This window comes from Balaenoptera borealis (assembly GCF_965194805.1).
Source record: "Balaenoptera borealis genome assembly, chromosome: 1".
Lineage (NCBI taxonomy): Eukaryota > Metazoa > Chordata > Mammalia > Artiodactyla > Balaenopteridae > Balaenoptera > Balaenoptera borealis.
The window spans coordinates 75,131,450-75,145,873 of NC_138860.1; the positions used below are offsets into that span (position 1 = coordinate 75,131,450).

A 14,424-nucleotide genomic window follows, 5' to 3' on the forward strand; every position below is an offset into this window, starting at 1 on the left:
CCTTAAGAGGATCTGTTCCTCAAAATAGTTTAAGACACTCTGTTCCTAACACGTTGTAAACATGACAGAAGTGGGCATCTCGTGACATAATAGACATAGTATCCATGACTGTGAATGTGAATGTTCTATGACATCTTTTCTAAAGGAAAGAATTTGTAAAAGGAGAAAGGATTCTGAGAAGTTTTGGCAGGGATCTATCTCTCAGCCATCTGTATCTCCCTTCCTCCTCCTCAGTCTCCTATTGCTCCCATCTTCTCTCAGTCAGGCAGGTAATTGGAAGTAGAAGAAGCGCTGATCTGGAAGGTGAACCCTATCTCTTGAAAACTTACTAAGGACCTGCAAGTAACCCACCAAATCTGCTCAGCAAAGTCTCCAAAGACTGCCTTGGTTCTGTGACTAAAGGCAGGCAGAGCAGTGGCAGGAACCAAAGAATATACAATATTCTTTTTCTGCTTTCTTTCCCAGAGCTGGCATGGGAGAGATAAAAACTGGGTCTGAGTCATTTTCTATAATCACTCCACACCCTGCTATCTCTCATAACATGTCTCTGTGGATGATTAATGTGTTTACAAGCAGATAGTTTTTTATGAAGCATTTATTGACCCTTATTATTAAGATGCGTGTGTTTCACTGGAAGCATCTGCTCTGAGGCCTTTAAAGAACATGATGATAAAAATAGGCATGCATATGGAAGGAGTATTCTGTCCGTGGACCACAAGCAGGTAAGCTCAGCATGCCAAATAGTGACGAAATAAGGGGGAAATACAATGGAAAAACACACTTGAGAAAAGTATTACATAAAATAATTTACTTCTCATTCAGAATGACTTTCCAGACCTATTGGTGAGACAGCAGTCTGTGAGTACAGATACAATCTGAAAGTCATGACAGTTCTAATAGGGCAAGACCAATAGAGTTACCATGTTTGGATCCTGGAGTTAACTAGAGACAAAGTGTGGAACTGCATATAACAGAAAGGGGCGCTGATGAGGAACTCTGGGAACATTGAAAGCAAGACTGCCAGAGAGACAAAAAGGGTACAATTGAGGAAACCTATACATTTAGTACAATGAGCTTTGTATACACACACTCCGGTGTCTTCATTTTGCAGCCAAGTCTATTGGCTTAAAAGCCACAAAGGTGCCCATGCATGTAATCTATACTGGAAAAATCCTTTCAGTGTTCAGGTATGCATGTGTGTGCACTTCAAAGGCAGTAGTTTTAAAAGAATGAGAAGAAAATTACTTCCTGGCCATTCATTAATAATTCAGGTGATATCCTGCACCTCCATTTATAAAACGATACAGTAATAAAAACATTGTACAAAACATCATAAATAACATAAAGGAGACATTTTCAAGTATTTCATGTGCCTCGAGAAAAGTTCTAAACAGTAGTTCTAAAAATTGGCATCCCTTTTTCCTTTTTTTTTTTTTCCTTTTCTCTCTCATTTCATCTCAGAGCCTAGAAAGAAATGCCTTCAGTCTCTGTTAGTCCTGATGTTTGGGATGGAATGGACCAGATTCTACCTTCAAAAGAGAAACTTATGAGGGCTTTTCAGTTTGTGAAAGGATGTTCCCCCCTTATAAAATATAATCTCTCCCCTGATGCTGGTTTATAGGGAATAGGCAAATAGCCTAGAGCCATTATGGGGAAACAAACAACCACAGTGAACTAAGGAGCCTAATCTGATGGTTAAAGTTCTCAGGGAAAAACAAAATGAGAAGAGCACCTTAATCAAGAGAGGAAAAAAGAGTAGGGGATAAGAATATTAACCTTTAAATCCTGTGTCCTTACTCAGCCAGCATCTTATAGTAGGTAGAGCTGGCGAGGCCCTACCTAAGTTTCTTCATTCTGTTCAAGCACCTCATCTCCAACTCCATACCAATCCGGCTGCCACTATTATGCACCAAGCACCCAAGCAAGGAAGGGGAGACCAGCAGCTTGGGGACTCAAAAGTGCCACTAGTGATAACCAGCTAAAGACAGCCCTGTGTCAGGCAGGCATAAGGTGCTTTATGTTTGCTCCTTAGAATACTGTCCAACTTGGAGGCTGTCGGTGGTTAAACTAATCATGAAATCCCTGGGATGTTTTTCCAGCAAGACTCATGGAGTTTTACAGAATCAACTTTCCACAGGTTAGCATTCCTTTCTTAGCCTGCAGGGCAGCTGGTTTAGTTTGCCCTGTTCAGTTGCAGAGTGAAAGACTGGGGATCAGAACACGCATGTATGTACACACACTCTAGTTATGAGCACCTAGGGTCTTTCCTGCCATTCTTGCAAAAATATATATGTATGTATATATACATACATATATACAGAATGTGTGTGTGTACATATATACATGTATATATATATACACACACACAGAGACACACACACGTGCACACACATATGTACATAAAATAGATCAACCTCATCTAAACATCTCGAGTTTGGAGAAAGTGCTGGTTAACAGAACACATGTGCCTGTGGATGTCACATGAAGTGTCCCAACCACCAACCAACCAACCTGAGGTCACACTGTTGGCAGGAGAGAAAATCCAGACCCACAAGGCCATTATTTGGATACTTGCTCACATGGCACCCTAAAAGAAATTTGGGAAAATTGGACTGGAATGAGGTCCTGCCCTGATGAACACCGAAACACCAAAACAAAATCTAGTTTTTGTACGGGAGTGACTCACACATAGCCAGCAGCATGAACACTAGGCTACAATGTGAAGAAAGCACTGATGCTTAATACAGATCAATATTTGGCCTCAGGTTTTCCAGGCATAGAGTCTTGGCATCTCAGCCTCCACCACTGAGCAAGAATTAGGCACACTGGGGCACCAGGGAAGGACAGTCTGTAGAACTCTTGGCTCCTTTCTGCTTCTCTGACCCACAGCTGGAAAGGTTGGCCAAATCAAGATAGAATCGGGACTTGAGGAAGCGGCGATATGAATCCTTTTCCATCAGGTTGTAAATCTTCTTCTGAGCCTCATCAAAGCAGGTTATCGTAGGCTCCAGCATGTTACGACTTGTCTCCTCCCTGGTGCAAGAGTCCAGGTTTACCTAAGGGGCAGAGTCCAAGGCTTCATTAGACATTTTACCCCATAAGGATGGGAGGCTGTATGCTTTGTACTAAGTGTGCACTCTCTATACCCCAGAAGTGAAAAAAAGGACATTTGGCTCCTCCCTGGCACATGTGAGAGAACATAAAATGTTCATCTGCTTCAGGGTGGGTAGGGCAATAACTTCAATGATTTCTCACAAACTTGGGATATTCCTCCAAAAAAATTCGTGACGGGAGATCATCTGAGTCATCTGGATGAAAGAGCTTTTTCCTGAACTTATTTATTTGGGGTTGTCAAGATTGTAATAATCTGCTTCACTGTTGTACCTTTAACTCACATCGTCTAAGGATCCATGCCATTGAATGTCTAGAAAATTTCACTAGGATGCAGACAGTTCTCTGCCCTGCAGACCTACCTCTTTGGTTGCCTGGACTGAGATGAATTCATTATAGATCTTTTTGGCCTTGGGACTTAGTTTAGAGGGTGATTTGATTTTCTTGTATTCTTCACAGCTGATCCAGAAGTCAATGTTCTCCTCACTGTATTCAGACTTCAAGAAAGCTTTGAAAGCTGTCAGTCCACCTGTGACAGAGGAGAAAGAACCACAGTTGTCATCACAGTGACTGCCCTGGTGGGCACTGTATTGCAGATAAAGCTGGGGTGCTTGAGGGAACAAGGCATCTGTTCAAACAGTGCCCTATTTCCTCCTTTTGGGAGGTCACTGGAGGTCAGATGTTTGAAGTCTATTTCAAGAAAGTGTTATGTTTCTGAAATGCCTATGCTGCCCTCAATTGCCAAAGTGAGTTTGGGAAAGAGAAACTGAGGTCGATTCTGCAAGAAATCTCAATATTTGGGGGTTTTCCTCTGCCCTTTCTCTGTGTGGTGAAAGAGATGGTTTTCCACATGGATTGTGTATGAGCTTTCTATTGTATATCACAAAGCTCTAGGATATGGTAAGATTTTAAGCAGACTGATTTTCTTGAGTCTGAAATGCAGAAGAAATCCAAGGCTTTCTGTAATTCCTATGAGATCAGGCATAATATGAGATAGCTTGTCTATCCAGTGTGCTTTATCTTCATCCCAGGGAGTGGAGGTTGGGGGAGAAGCTGTCATACTTACATTCATGACTAATTAGGTTTTCCAGTGATTCAGCCCATTTTTTGACTTCCTCTTGGCTCACCCTAGAGACATTACAGAGAAAGAATAACCTGAATGCTAGGATACAAAATGGGGGCAAAACATTTAAGATCCTGAATAAAACCCAGAGATTTTATTTTCCATCATTACGCTGAGACCTGTCGTTGAATAGGGCCGTCTTTCCACTAGATGTATGGAAATTTCAAATGCAAGCATGATCTCCATGGAAATGGAGGCCATCGTGATCCAAATCTAGGTTAACTAGGGACATAACTTCCTTTTCTCCTTACAGAACATCTCTGTCATCAGATAGTTAATACGCAGTGGCTCTTCGCCAAGGCCTTTTCTCTTACCTCTGACAAATCACCACTTTGTCCCTCTTGCTGTGAGAAGAATTATGTTCACAGGAATCAGACTTCTGCAGCAGGAAACCGAGCCGATGTTTCATATCTTTTGCACTGCACAGAAGAGGGAAAAAAAAAAAAAAGAAAGAATAATGATACTCAGCTCTCTTTAGAAGATACCCTAATGGTACAGTTCAAAGGGCTCATCACTAGTAAAGGGCAGGGGTAGTTTATTTAGGATATAGGAGTTGAAGCCGGCATGAACTCTCAGGAAAACGAGATTCCACTTCTGCTTCTGCCTATGACTTACTGCAAAACCTGGAGCACAGCCTCCTTCACCAGGAACTGGAATTCTGACCCTTCAGTCTACCTGAGGAGCCTCTTCTGTAAACCTGTCATTTTGACCAAAGGAACACTTAGGTATCTTCAGCAGAAACACATTCAAAACTTGACTATTCTCTGAGTTAAGTTTTAGGTATTGGAGAGCAAGCAGTGAACCGTGAAATATGGCACTTGCTTGTTGTGCGCCACCTTCTGGAGGGTAGTTGCTACTTCCATCTGCCTCATTGCTAGCAGAGCAATGTAGAAGAACCTGAGGAAGTGAAGGTCTGTTCAATTCCAGCCTGGATGTGGTGAGCAAGTCACGTTATGGGGGTGTGCAGCTCCAGCAGAGAGGAGTGGAAAATGAGGGGGTAAACACAAGTGTTCAGGCTGAAACCTGAGCTCCCGCAGGTTTGCTTCTAAAGAAAGCAAGCTTTCCTGCTATTGCTACTACTTTCCTTTTTAACATCTACACTATAAGGATATTTACATTATAAAGGATATTTGAGGCTTAAAAACAATAATAAGGAGAAGCAAGCAAGAGTCATCACTGAAGCTCGTGATTGTTTAATTGGAGCAGAGCTTCCAGCTTATGGTCGCTGTTTAATAGGTAGCTAGGGTACGGCAGGGCACGTGACTTACTCAGAAAGGAGGATCTTTTAATAAGCTTTTAGCTCAACCTCCTCACTTTTTGTTATTTATTCTTTTGCTTGGATCTCTTTTCTTATGAAAGCTGAGACATAGTTTTAACAGAGAAATGCTGTTTTGAAGGAAACGAAAGACTAAATGAATGACTAGTTATTTGTTCCTGTTTAGAGGGAGGAAAATGAAGCCACAAGGATAAAAGGACATTTTAGGATGGCTACTGATATAATAATGCCTTATCTATGTGCATTTCTCCAGAAAGTTTAAAATCCATTATGTTCTTGTGCTGCCCCTAAAACAGTATCTTCTTTCCCTCGCAAGACTGTTCTCCCTCCTCTGTTTCCCCAAGTGGTCACGAGATACAAAATCTTCCTTAATGATAGCAAGATCTAATCATGAAGCCTGCAGTGATTCTAAGGTTATAATGTAAGTATATTGTGATTGGGTCAAAATAGAAATCATCTCATGTTTCCATATGCCAGGTCCAGCTGAGATCTGACAGTTATTGACCAATGCAGAATCTTTTCATGAAGACTTGGAAGTACTCTTAGCAAGTACATTACACTTGTCCTAATAACACAATACAACCATAGAAATAAAAACCAAAATGACTCCACTGACCTCTGAAGTAAGAAACCTGGATTCGATCTGCTCCCTGCCACCCACCACCTACGTGACCTTGAGCATTTCACATTCCCTCTGGAGCCTCAGGCACCAGTGTGAGAATGAAGGTGCTGGACAAGATGATTCACAGTTCATCAGTGAGGAAAGGGAAGAGCAGTTGACCCTGCTGATATAGAGTTTACCTCCCCAGGTTAGCCTCTTAGCTCCTGGAAGGCAAAGCTCTAGAGCAATTACTCACCTGTCTCCTAAAATATTTACCAGAGCATAACCTTCTCCTGACACTCCTGTTTTTTGTATGATTAATTTTATAGATGAGTTAACTGAAGCTTGGATCGATTTGCTCCATTCAGTTCAGGAAATTAATGGTGGAGGTCAGGGCCACTGTTTTCCTAAGTACTCTCTGCCAGACCCTCCTGATTCATTTTAAAGTAACCATGAAAGAATGAAAAAAAAAAACCAGATTATTTTTTCATACTCCTGAAGAACAGGAGGTAAACTCCTTAGGATTACACAAAAGACTGTGCTTTCTGAGATAATTCTGAATTGAAATTTAAGGTGACTTCACCTGCAAATTTAAGGTTTGCAGGGGAACAAGAGAGAGGGTGGTACATGTACAAATTGACTTTTTACTTTATAAGATTAAGTAATGTAATATGCACTAGTTTTGTATTTTTGCAACTAGCTAATATATGAGCATTCTATGAAAGCATTTATTTATACCTTTTTTAAAAAGGCAAAGACATATGAGTAGCTGCATATCTTTAAGTTTGTTTTTTTTTAATCAAGAGACAGTACATTGACAAAACAATGTCTTTAAGATGAGATCTTCCACAGAGCCCTTAGCTGATTTGTTATGATCAATACTTCTCAACCACCAATCACATATGGCATTTCAAGAACTAGAGGTAGGGGCTGAGAGATAAGGGAGATCTAGTTTTGAAACTCTTATTTTATTGTAGCATTTGCTTATAAGGACATAGAGTGAAAGATACTGCAGTATCACACAGACAGCATAGTGCCTTTCTGGTGATGTAGCCAAACTTCATTCTGAGGTATCCTCCCCAAAATGAGATCTAGTATACAATCAGAAAGCCCAGACCCATGATTCTACATACCTCAGTGATATTCAAATAACAGTAACACAGGTAGAGACATTACAGACCACTGTATATAGTCCAAAAATCTCATATCACTTCTTAATTAGAACTAGCTTGGTCAGAGGACCGGAACTGTCCTCAAGACCAAGGTCATAGAAAGCAAATTTTGTATGCCAAAATTTGGAGTGAACACTTCCTAAGTCACAATTTCAAGCTAGTCTTGAAGGAAAGCTAGGAGGCTGATGCTCTCCTCACCATATTGTTTCTAATTCCGAAGAACCAGGTTAGTAAGTAGGATATGCAAATAACTTAAAAAGTCTATCTGAAAGTTTAACACTATCTGGTTTAGTGGCTGAAAATAATCTTACCTCCTCAAGCAAGAAGCCGGCAGACCTGCAAGTCCTTTGCACATCTTGTGTAGTGTGGGATTCACGTTAGGAAAGAAATGCAGCAGGAAGAGCTGTGGCTTCTGTTCTGAGCACACTTTGCCTTTTCTCCGGTAAAGATACTGTCAGAATCCTCTGAGCTTCTCCCTCCCAAGCCTGTAGGGGTCTCATTTATAGCCCAGCCAAGACCGTCCAGCCAATCAGATGGCAGCTCTGTAATACCATCTCCTCTCAGCCTCCTTCTGCCTCTCCAGCCTCTGGAAGAGATAAGGAAGAAAGGGCTGACGCAACAATGCAAAGTGAACAGGCAGAAAAATCCTCCTGCAAAGTAGACATAGAGAAAATATAAACTTGCTCAGTGCTCAACGGATGTCTGAGGTTTTGAATGCCCAGAAAAGGAAAAAATAAGTTTACAATGCTACAAAACATGGGGTTTATTCATTGTCTGTAAAAACAATGTCAAGGGAACTTGCCTCCTGGAAGGAAAGGGGCTAGCAGGAGTTCATGGGCTTACTTTGGGGCTGACTCTCAATGCACTTTCTCCTTTGGATTAGAAATATCATTTCATACGTGGTCTAAAATCTGATCCTCACTGTTTCCAAAAGGGAGTGAGCAGGATCCATCGTTTCCAGGCAGGGATTTGCAGAAGTTGCTTTCTCTGTTGCCACTTTCACAAAGGGATGTGCGGGAGGAATAGCTGGAAGACAGACAGTTATACGCCTGGCAGCACAGAAAACTAGCTGAGGGAAAATAGATTAGCTACATCTGTAATCAGCCTAACTGTGGAACACTTTTCTAGAACTCTTACTAAGAACAGGACTCATCCAAGGATTGACAATCTCTTTGGTACATGCCTGCCTCCAGCAAAATGCTTCAAAACAGCAGCCGGAAGACAAGAGGAGGGAACAAATGAACAAATATAGACACCTGTTCTTATTTGCAAGTGGATTTATATCTTACTATATCTTATGCAATTCTAGGTATCCAAATTAGTATTTCAAAATATTGAGAAACAGCGAGACAGGGAGAGAAGAAAAATATGTAGTTTGCTTTTCATGTTACCAGGGTCACAGTGAACATAAGAATATCTAACCCTGCAGGTGCTTCTGAACACCTGGACACTTAGTATCTTTTGTACACAATATGATGGATCGAATACTTCAAAGAATCATGCAGGTGTTTCACATCTTGTAGTCATAGCTCAAATACTCACATCAAAGTTACAGAGGGATCTTCTCCATCTAGGAAGGCTATGAGTGGAAGGAGAAAATTAATTGCTATGTCGGAACTGAACAGCTTTCATTTTGAAAGCAGAAAGGTTCCTGGTCATAAGATACAGGGAACTGAACTTCTGTTATAAGAAGCTGAGGCATCTAAGGGTTTAGGTGAAGAAGATGAAAAATAGATGGGTTCCAGTGAGATGCAAAGGCACCCAAGAATATAGAAGGGAAAGTGGTAAAGAGCAAGGCCCTTACCACATACATGACCCTGAACATCCCTCACTGCTAGCCCCTGTCTATGGCTCGAAGAACAAGGAGATGGCCGAGAAATATAAAAGCGTAGTGAGACCATAATCTCCAGAAGATACATTTAAGTTACAGGAAAAATCTCTGGTCTTCTCCCATGAAGATAGAAAAAAATGTATTAGATTAGCTACTGGGCAACTTTTCTTTGAGGTATAACATAGAACAAATGAATTTCTTTGTGAAATTGGCAGCCATCCTCAGTGGTGTTGTGGAAGGGACTATCACCCAATGCAAAATGCAAGAGGCCAAAGAAGGTAGACCCAGGGAGATAAACCAGTCAGAAATGGCATCAAAGAGGAGGGACTAATTAAAAGAGAGAGATGGTCACCCAAAGATGGACCAGGGCCTTCTTTGCTTACCCGGGCATCCAAGATAGTGATCATTTAAATAATCTGATTTTGGGAACATGAATGAAGACCTGATGGGAACTTGATATCTTGGACCTAGATCAAAGAGAAGCCTGGTTTGTCATGAGTTAAATATAAATAACTTCAACAGATGAGCTGAATGGGATTTAAGACAATGTAGACTAACACCTTAATTTTATCAAAAAGGAAACAGAGAGGGAAAGTGACTTGCCTTCTTACTAATAGAGCTGGTTTCTTGACGCTAGATTATGTGGCTTTTCTACTGCTAACCTATCACTCAATTGTCTTATCTAATGAGATAAACTATGTAAACAGAGGTATTTCTAAATTGTAAAGTGCTACGCAAATATTTTTTTGTTTACATTATACGCAGTAGATAACAAAATGTAATATTAATTTTATACACTTCATTCAAGGAAAACTCACCCTGCCCAATTTTCTCTTGCTCCATAACTGCAGGAGTTGCTGCAAACCTCATGGCTCTGGTTTTCTATTAAAACTAGGTCTTTTTAACTTTATGACTAGTCCATTAATCTGTCAGAGCATTTTGTATTTATTCACTTCTTTATGATTTCTCGCTTTCTTAGGAGTTTTAATATTTTAAAGAGTGTTTGGAAAAGCTTTTCATAAGTTAACTTATTTTTCATTTGGGAGGTGAGGACTGGTACATCATGATACCTTGACAATTTTCCGCCCTCTTTCTCCGGCATACACAAAGTATTAAATTCTATTATTCTATGACTTGTCATTTCTGGATGATTCTGGTGATGTGGAAGAGCTTTATTCTAAAATGATTTAATTTTTATTTACTCATTTATTTAAGACATATCTTTTGAGCTCCTACTCTGTGACAGATACTGTTTGAAGAATTGCTGTTACTATGGTGAATAAGAAAACAGGGTCCACACCCTAATGGAGTTTTCATCCCAGTAGAAAGAGTTGGGAAATAAATAAGTAATTCTAGATTCACCCATGTCATGAAGAAAATAGGCAAGTGATATGAAAGAAACTGGATAGCAAAGGGCTCATTTAGCCAAGGTAGCCAGGAAAGGCCTCCTTGAACAGATGATATCTGAAATGAGATTGAATGAATCAGAAAGAATGAGAAATGAGAGAAGTCTAGAAAATATATACCAAATACAGGTAAGAGCAAATGAAAATGTTCTTTATATAATTGGGAAAGGGCAAAAAGGGGCCAGCATGGGTAGAGAATTGAGAACAAGGAAAGAATAGCAGGAAGTAGAGATGGGAAAGTAGAGGCCAGGTCTTGCAAAGATTTGTAGGCCATGGTCTGGAGGCTGGACCTTATCAACATACTGTGGAAATCTACTGAAAGGACTGAAGCAGGTGATGGGCATGATATGATCATTCTGGCTATCTGGAAGTATGGATTGAGCAAGAGCATGGAAGCAGGTTGACCAGTTAGCAGAATTAGCAGTTTGGATCCTAGCTCATGAGTTTCTACATTGCAAAATGGATATTTACTTCACAAATATTTTCTAGAATCTTTGTGCTAGACATTCTGCTAGGTCTTAGTGACCTGAACATAAATCAGAAATGGTCTGTACCTTTTAGGAACTCACACGCTCATGGGGAAGATCTTTAAATAACTGGAAAATGCTATGTTGAGTGCCATTATTATAAACTTGTTTACATAAAATTCGAGGAAAGAACAGAGGATGCAGAATAAACGCAAGCTCTGAAATTTGGAGTGGTTTTCACAAAAGAGTCTGTTAAAGGATGAATAGAGGCTTAGCAGGTGTATAAAGAAGAGAAGAGCATTACAATAGAAGGCAAATAATAACAGCTTATTTTATTGGGCACTAATAGTGCAGTGCACCATTTTAAGCACTTTATGTTAATAACTCAGTTATTTCTCATAATTCATCCTGAAATAAGGTCCTGCAATGAACCCCATTTTACAGATGAGACATAGAGAGTTTAAGTAACTTACCTGAGGTTACATATCTAAGTGGTGGTGAGAGGTGTTCAGCTCAGACTGTCCAGTGGTTCTATTATTAACCCCTATACCATTGACCTCTATGTTGCCATGACCATAAAGGTTGAAAGAAAGCATATTTTTTGGAGATGTCTATTGTGATTATAGCTTTGGGGGAGAGGGAGAGTGCAATGAAGCTAGATGAGTACTCTGAGACCAAAGGGTGTTTCTGGTCACCTTGAGCACCAGATTTTACCCTGTAGTTGTTGGGGGGCTAGCCAAGGTATATAAGCAGATAATATTAATGTTCTAGAAGTAGCACTTGGGCAGCACTGTAGGGAAATAGATTGGACATGAGAGAAACTGGCAAAAAGTTTGAAGACTATTACAATAGTCCAAGTGAAAGATGATGATCATAAAAAATAATACTGCACAAGATAGTTGCAAGAATCACATGAGGTAATACATATAAAAGTGTTCCTTAAACTGTAAAATGCTGAACATCTGGAAGGTATTGTTGACAAAGAGGATAAAGAAGTGCTGTTTCCTACTGGGGGAGAGTAAGCCACAGCAGAATGTAAGCTGTGTGTGGTCTCCAGGTAAGTTTCTAATTTCCTCACCTTTAGCTCAGGGAGAAAAAAGGAAAGCATTGCTCAAGTTCTGAGGGGATCTAATACAAGGAAATAAGCTGTTGTGGCAGGCATCCGATTCTTTGCTTCCACCAGGTTTTAGAAAGAGACACCTCTCTCCACTAGGGCAGATGTGGGCCTGGGCTCAGCCTTAGGTGGCATTTACACCATCTACAATTTCCTCTCAGCCGTTAGAAGCCTCCTTCCCCTGTATTGTATACTACAATGGCCTGCATATCATTGACAGTTCACAGTTATTGATTTTTCAAGCTAAAAAGCAAACATACCCAGCTGGAGGATGCTGAATGCTGTATACCAGGAAAATGAACAGGGACTTTCTCAGTTTGTCTTATGTTTGGGAAATGTGTCCTGTTCTCTACATCCAGCTTTGTGAGCACATGCGGTAAATCAGAGCCTTTCACCCTGACACTTGACACTTAATTAACTGGAGGGGAAAATCTTTGTTTCCCCAGAAGTGAGGGAAGAACAAAAATATCTCTGTCTCAAAGATTAAATCTTTCTTAACAGAACTTAGCCCAAGATAGAAACAGTAATTTCATAAGAGTTCATTTACCTCATGCCAGTACAAAGAGATGACATGATGTCATGGCATGTGCTTGAACTTTATAGTCAGGCAGACTTGGATTTTAATTCTAGCTCCTCCATATACTGGAGTGGGCCTGAAAGTTGGGATAATCTTTGTGACTTCCAGCTTCTTAATGTGAAAAATGGGATAATAGTAAATTATCTAATGGCAGGTGCTCAATAGTATTTGTTGAATGAATGTTGTTAAGATTATATGACACAGTGTATGCCAAAGTTATCAGGAACACTTGGGAAACTCAAAACTTATAACTTTTATTATATGGAATATATTACACAATTTTATATTGATTAGCATCATGATCATTATTTATCTCTTTAAAAATCAACCTTGGACTCCCATTTGCCCTCAAATGAAAATTTAAACTCCTTATCATGACACCCCAGTATATTCATACTTTGACTTCTACTTTATTCTTTATCATATTCTACCTTGCAGTCCTCCCAGACTACTGAGTATTCCCCCATATACCTGTGTATTTTCCCCACTCTGTGCCTAGGCTGACATGATGCCATCAACCTGGAATGCCCTCACAATTCCCTGCCTATCAAACTCTTTTCCTCTGCCCCCAATGTTAATCAATCACTACCTCTTTTGTACTCTCTCAGTAGAGTGCTTGAACCTGACCTCTATTTAACTCCTCCTTAAACCTGACTGTGTTACCTTTGCTAGTAAGGTTTATGTAAACGTTTATGTTGAACATCTTCTATATGCCTGAACAGGTGCTCATTCTGGAGAAATTAATCTAACAAATACATACTGACACTCTCTGTGTGGTAAGTACTCTGCTATAGGCACTAGGGATAGAACCAGACCCTGTGTTCTTTGATCTTACATTCTGGCAGGCAGATGGACAACAAAAATCAAGTATATAAGCACATCAATAAAACAATTATAAATTGTGATAAGTGTTTTTAAGAAAAGAAAAAAAAAAAAAAAAAAAGAACCAGGGATAACTTAAGAAATAACAGTGTAAGTAGTCCTACTTTGTATTAGATGAAGAAGCCAAGCTTCTCTAAGGAGGTAAGATTTAAACTAAGACCTAAAAGTTGGAAAAGGTGCTAGCTATGCAAATAATGGGGGCTCCCAGGGAGAAGGAAGCCTGTGCACAGATCCCGAGGCCAGAATTTTTTTTTTTAATTGAAGTATAGTTGATTTACAATGTTGTGTAGAAAAAATTTGATGCATAAAAAAACCCACAATGGCTAGAATGTAGTGAGTAGAAGCAAGAATAGCATAAGGTTAAGGAATTTGATAGGAACCCTGGTAAGGGGGCTGAAGTTTATTTCACCTATAATCAGAGGGCATGGCATGTCTGTTTTGTGACTTACATTTCAAAGTTCTCTAACTGTTTTATGGGAAATAGACTTTAGGGGGTCAAGAGGTTGTGTAGGAAACTACGGAAATTGTCTAGATAAGGAATGGCGGAGGCTCACACCAAAGAGATGAATAAGATCCCATCCCTAACACTGAAGAGCTTGTGTTCTGGTAGTGGAGATAGTCATTAAACCATTAATTTCAGCAAAATGTCAAACACTCAAAAATAGAGATAATCATGGATGCTAGGAGAGCAGGAGGGAGAAAAAAGCAGGAGATCCTCACAAATGTGAAGTGAGTCTTGCAAATATGCTGAGTCTGGTGTAGCATATGTTGTGTGTTATGAGACCCCCACTCCCACTACAATAACCTCTACACTGCCCTGGTGTTGGTCCCTCATCATTTGCATCTTAAGAGTAAAGCAAGGAT

The 14,424-nt window shown here is 40.0% G+C and overlaps 1 protein-coding gene across 1 annotated transcript; it reads right to left on the reverse strand.

Moving 5' to 3' along the window:
• Nucleotides 1-577: 577 nt before the first annotated feature.
• RGS4 (regulator of G protein signaling 4) lies at nt 578-7,748 on the reverse strand. The gene is made up of 5 exons (XM_082393414.1): nt 7,595-7,748; nt 4,549-4,653; nt 4,178-4,239; nt 3,474-3,640; nt 578-3,056 (listed from the first exon to the last, which is right to left on the reverse strand). The coding sequence occupies exons 1-5, from the start codon at nt 7,636-7,638 to the stop codon at nt 2,817-2,819; spliced, it is 618 nt and encodes a 205-aa protein (XP_082249540.1). The 5' UTR covers nt 7,639-7,748; the 3' UTR covers nt 578-2,816.
• Nucleotides 7,749-14,424: the final 6,676 nt, after the last annotated feature.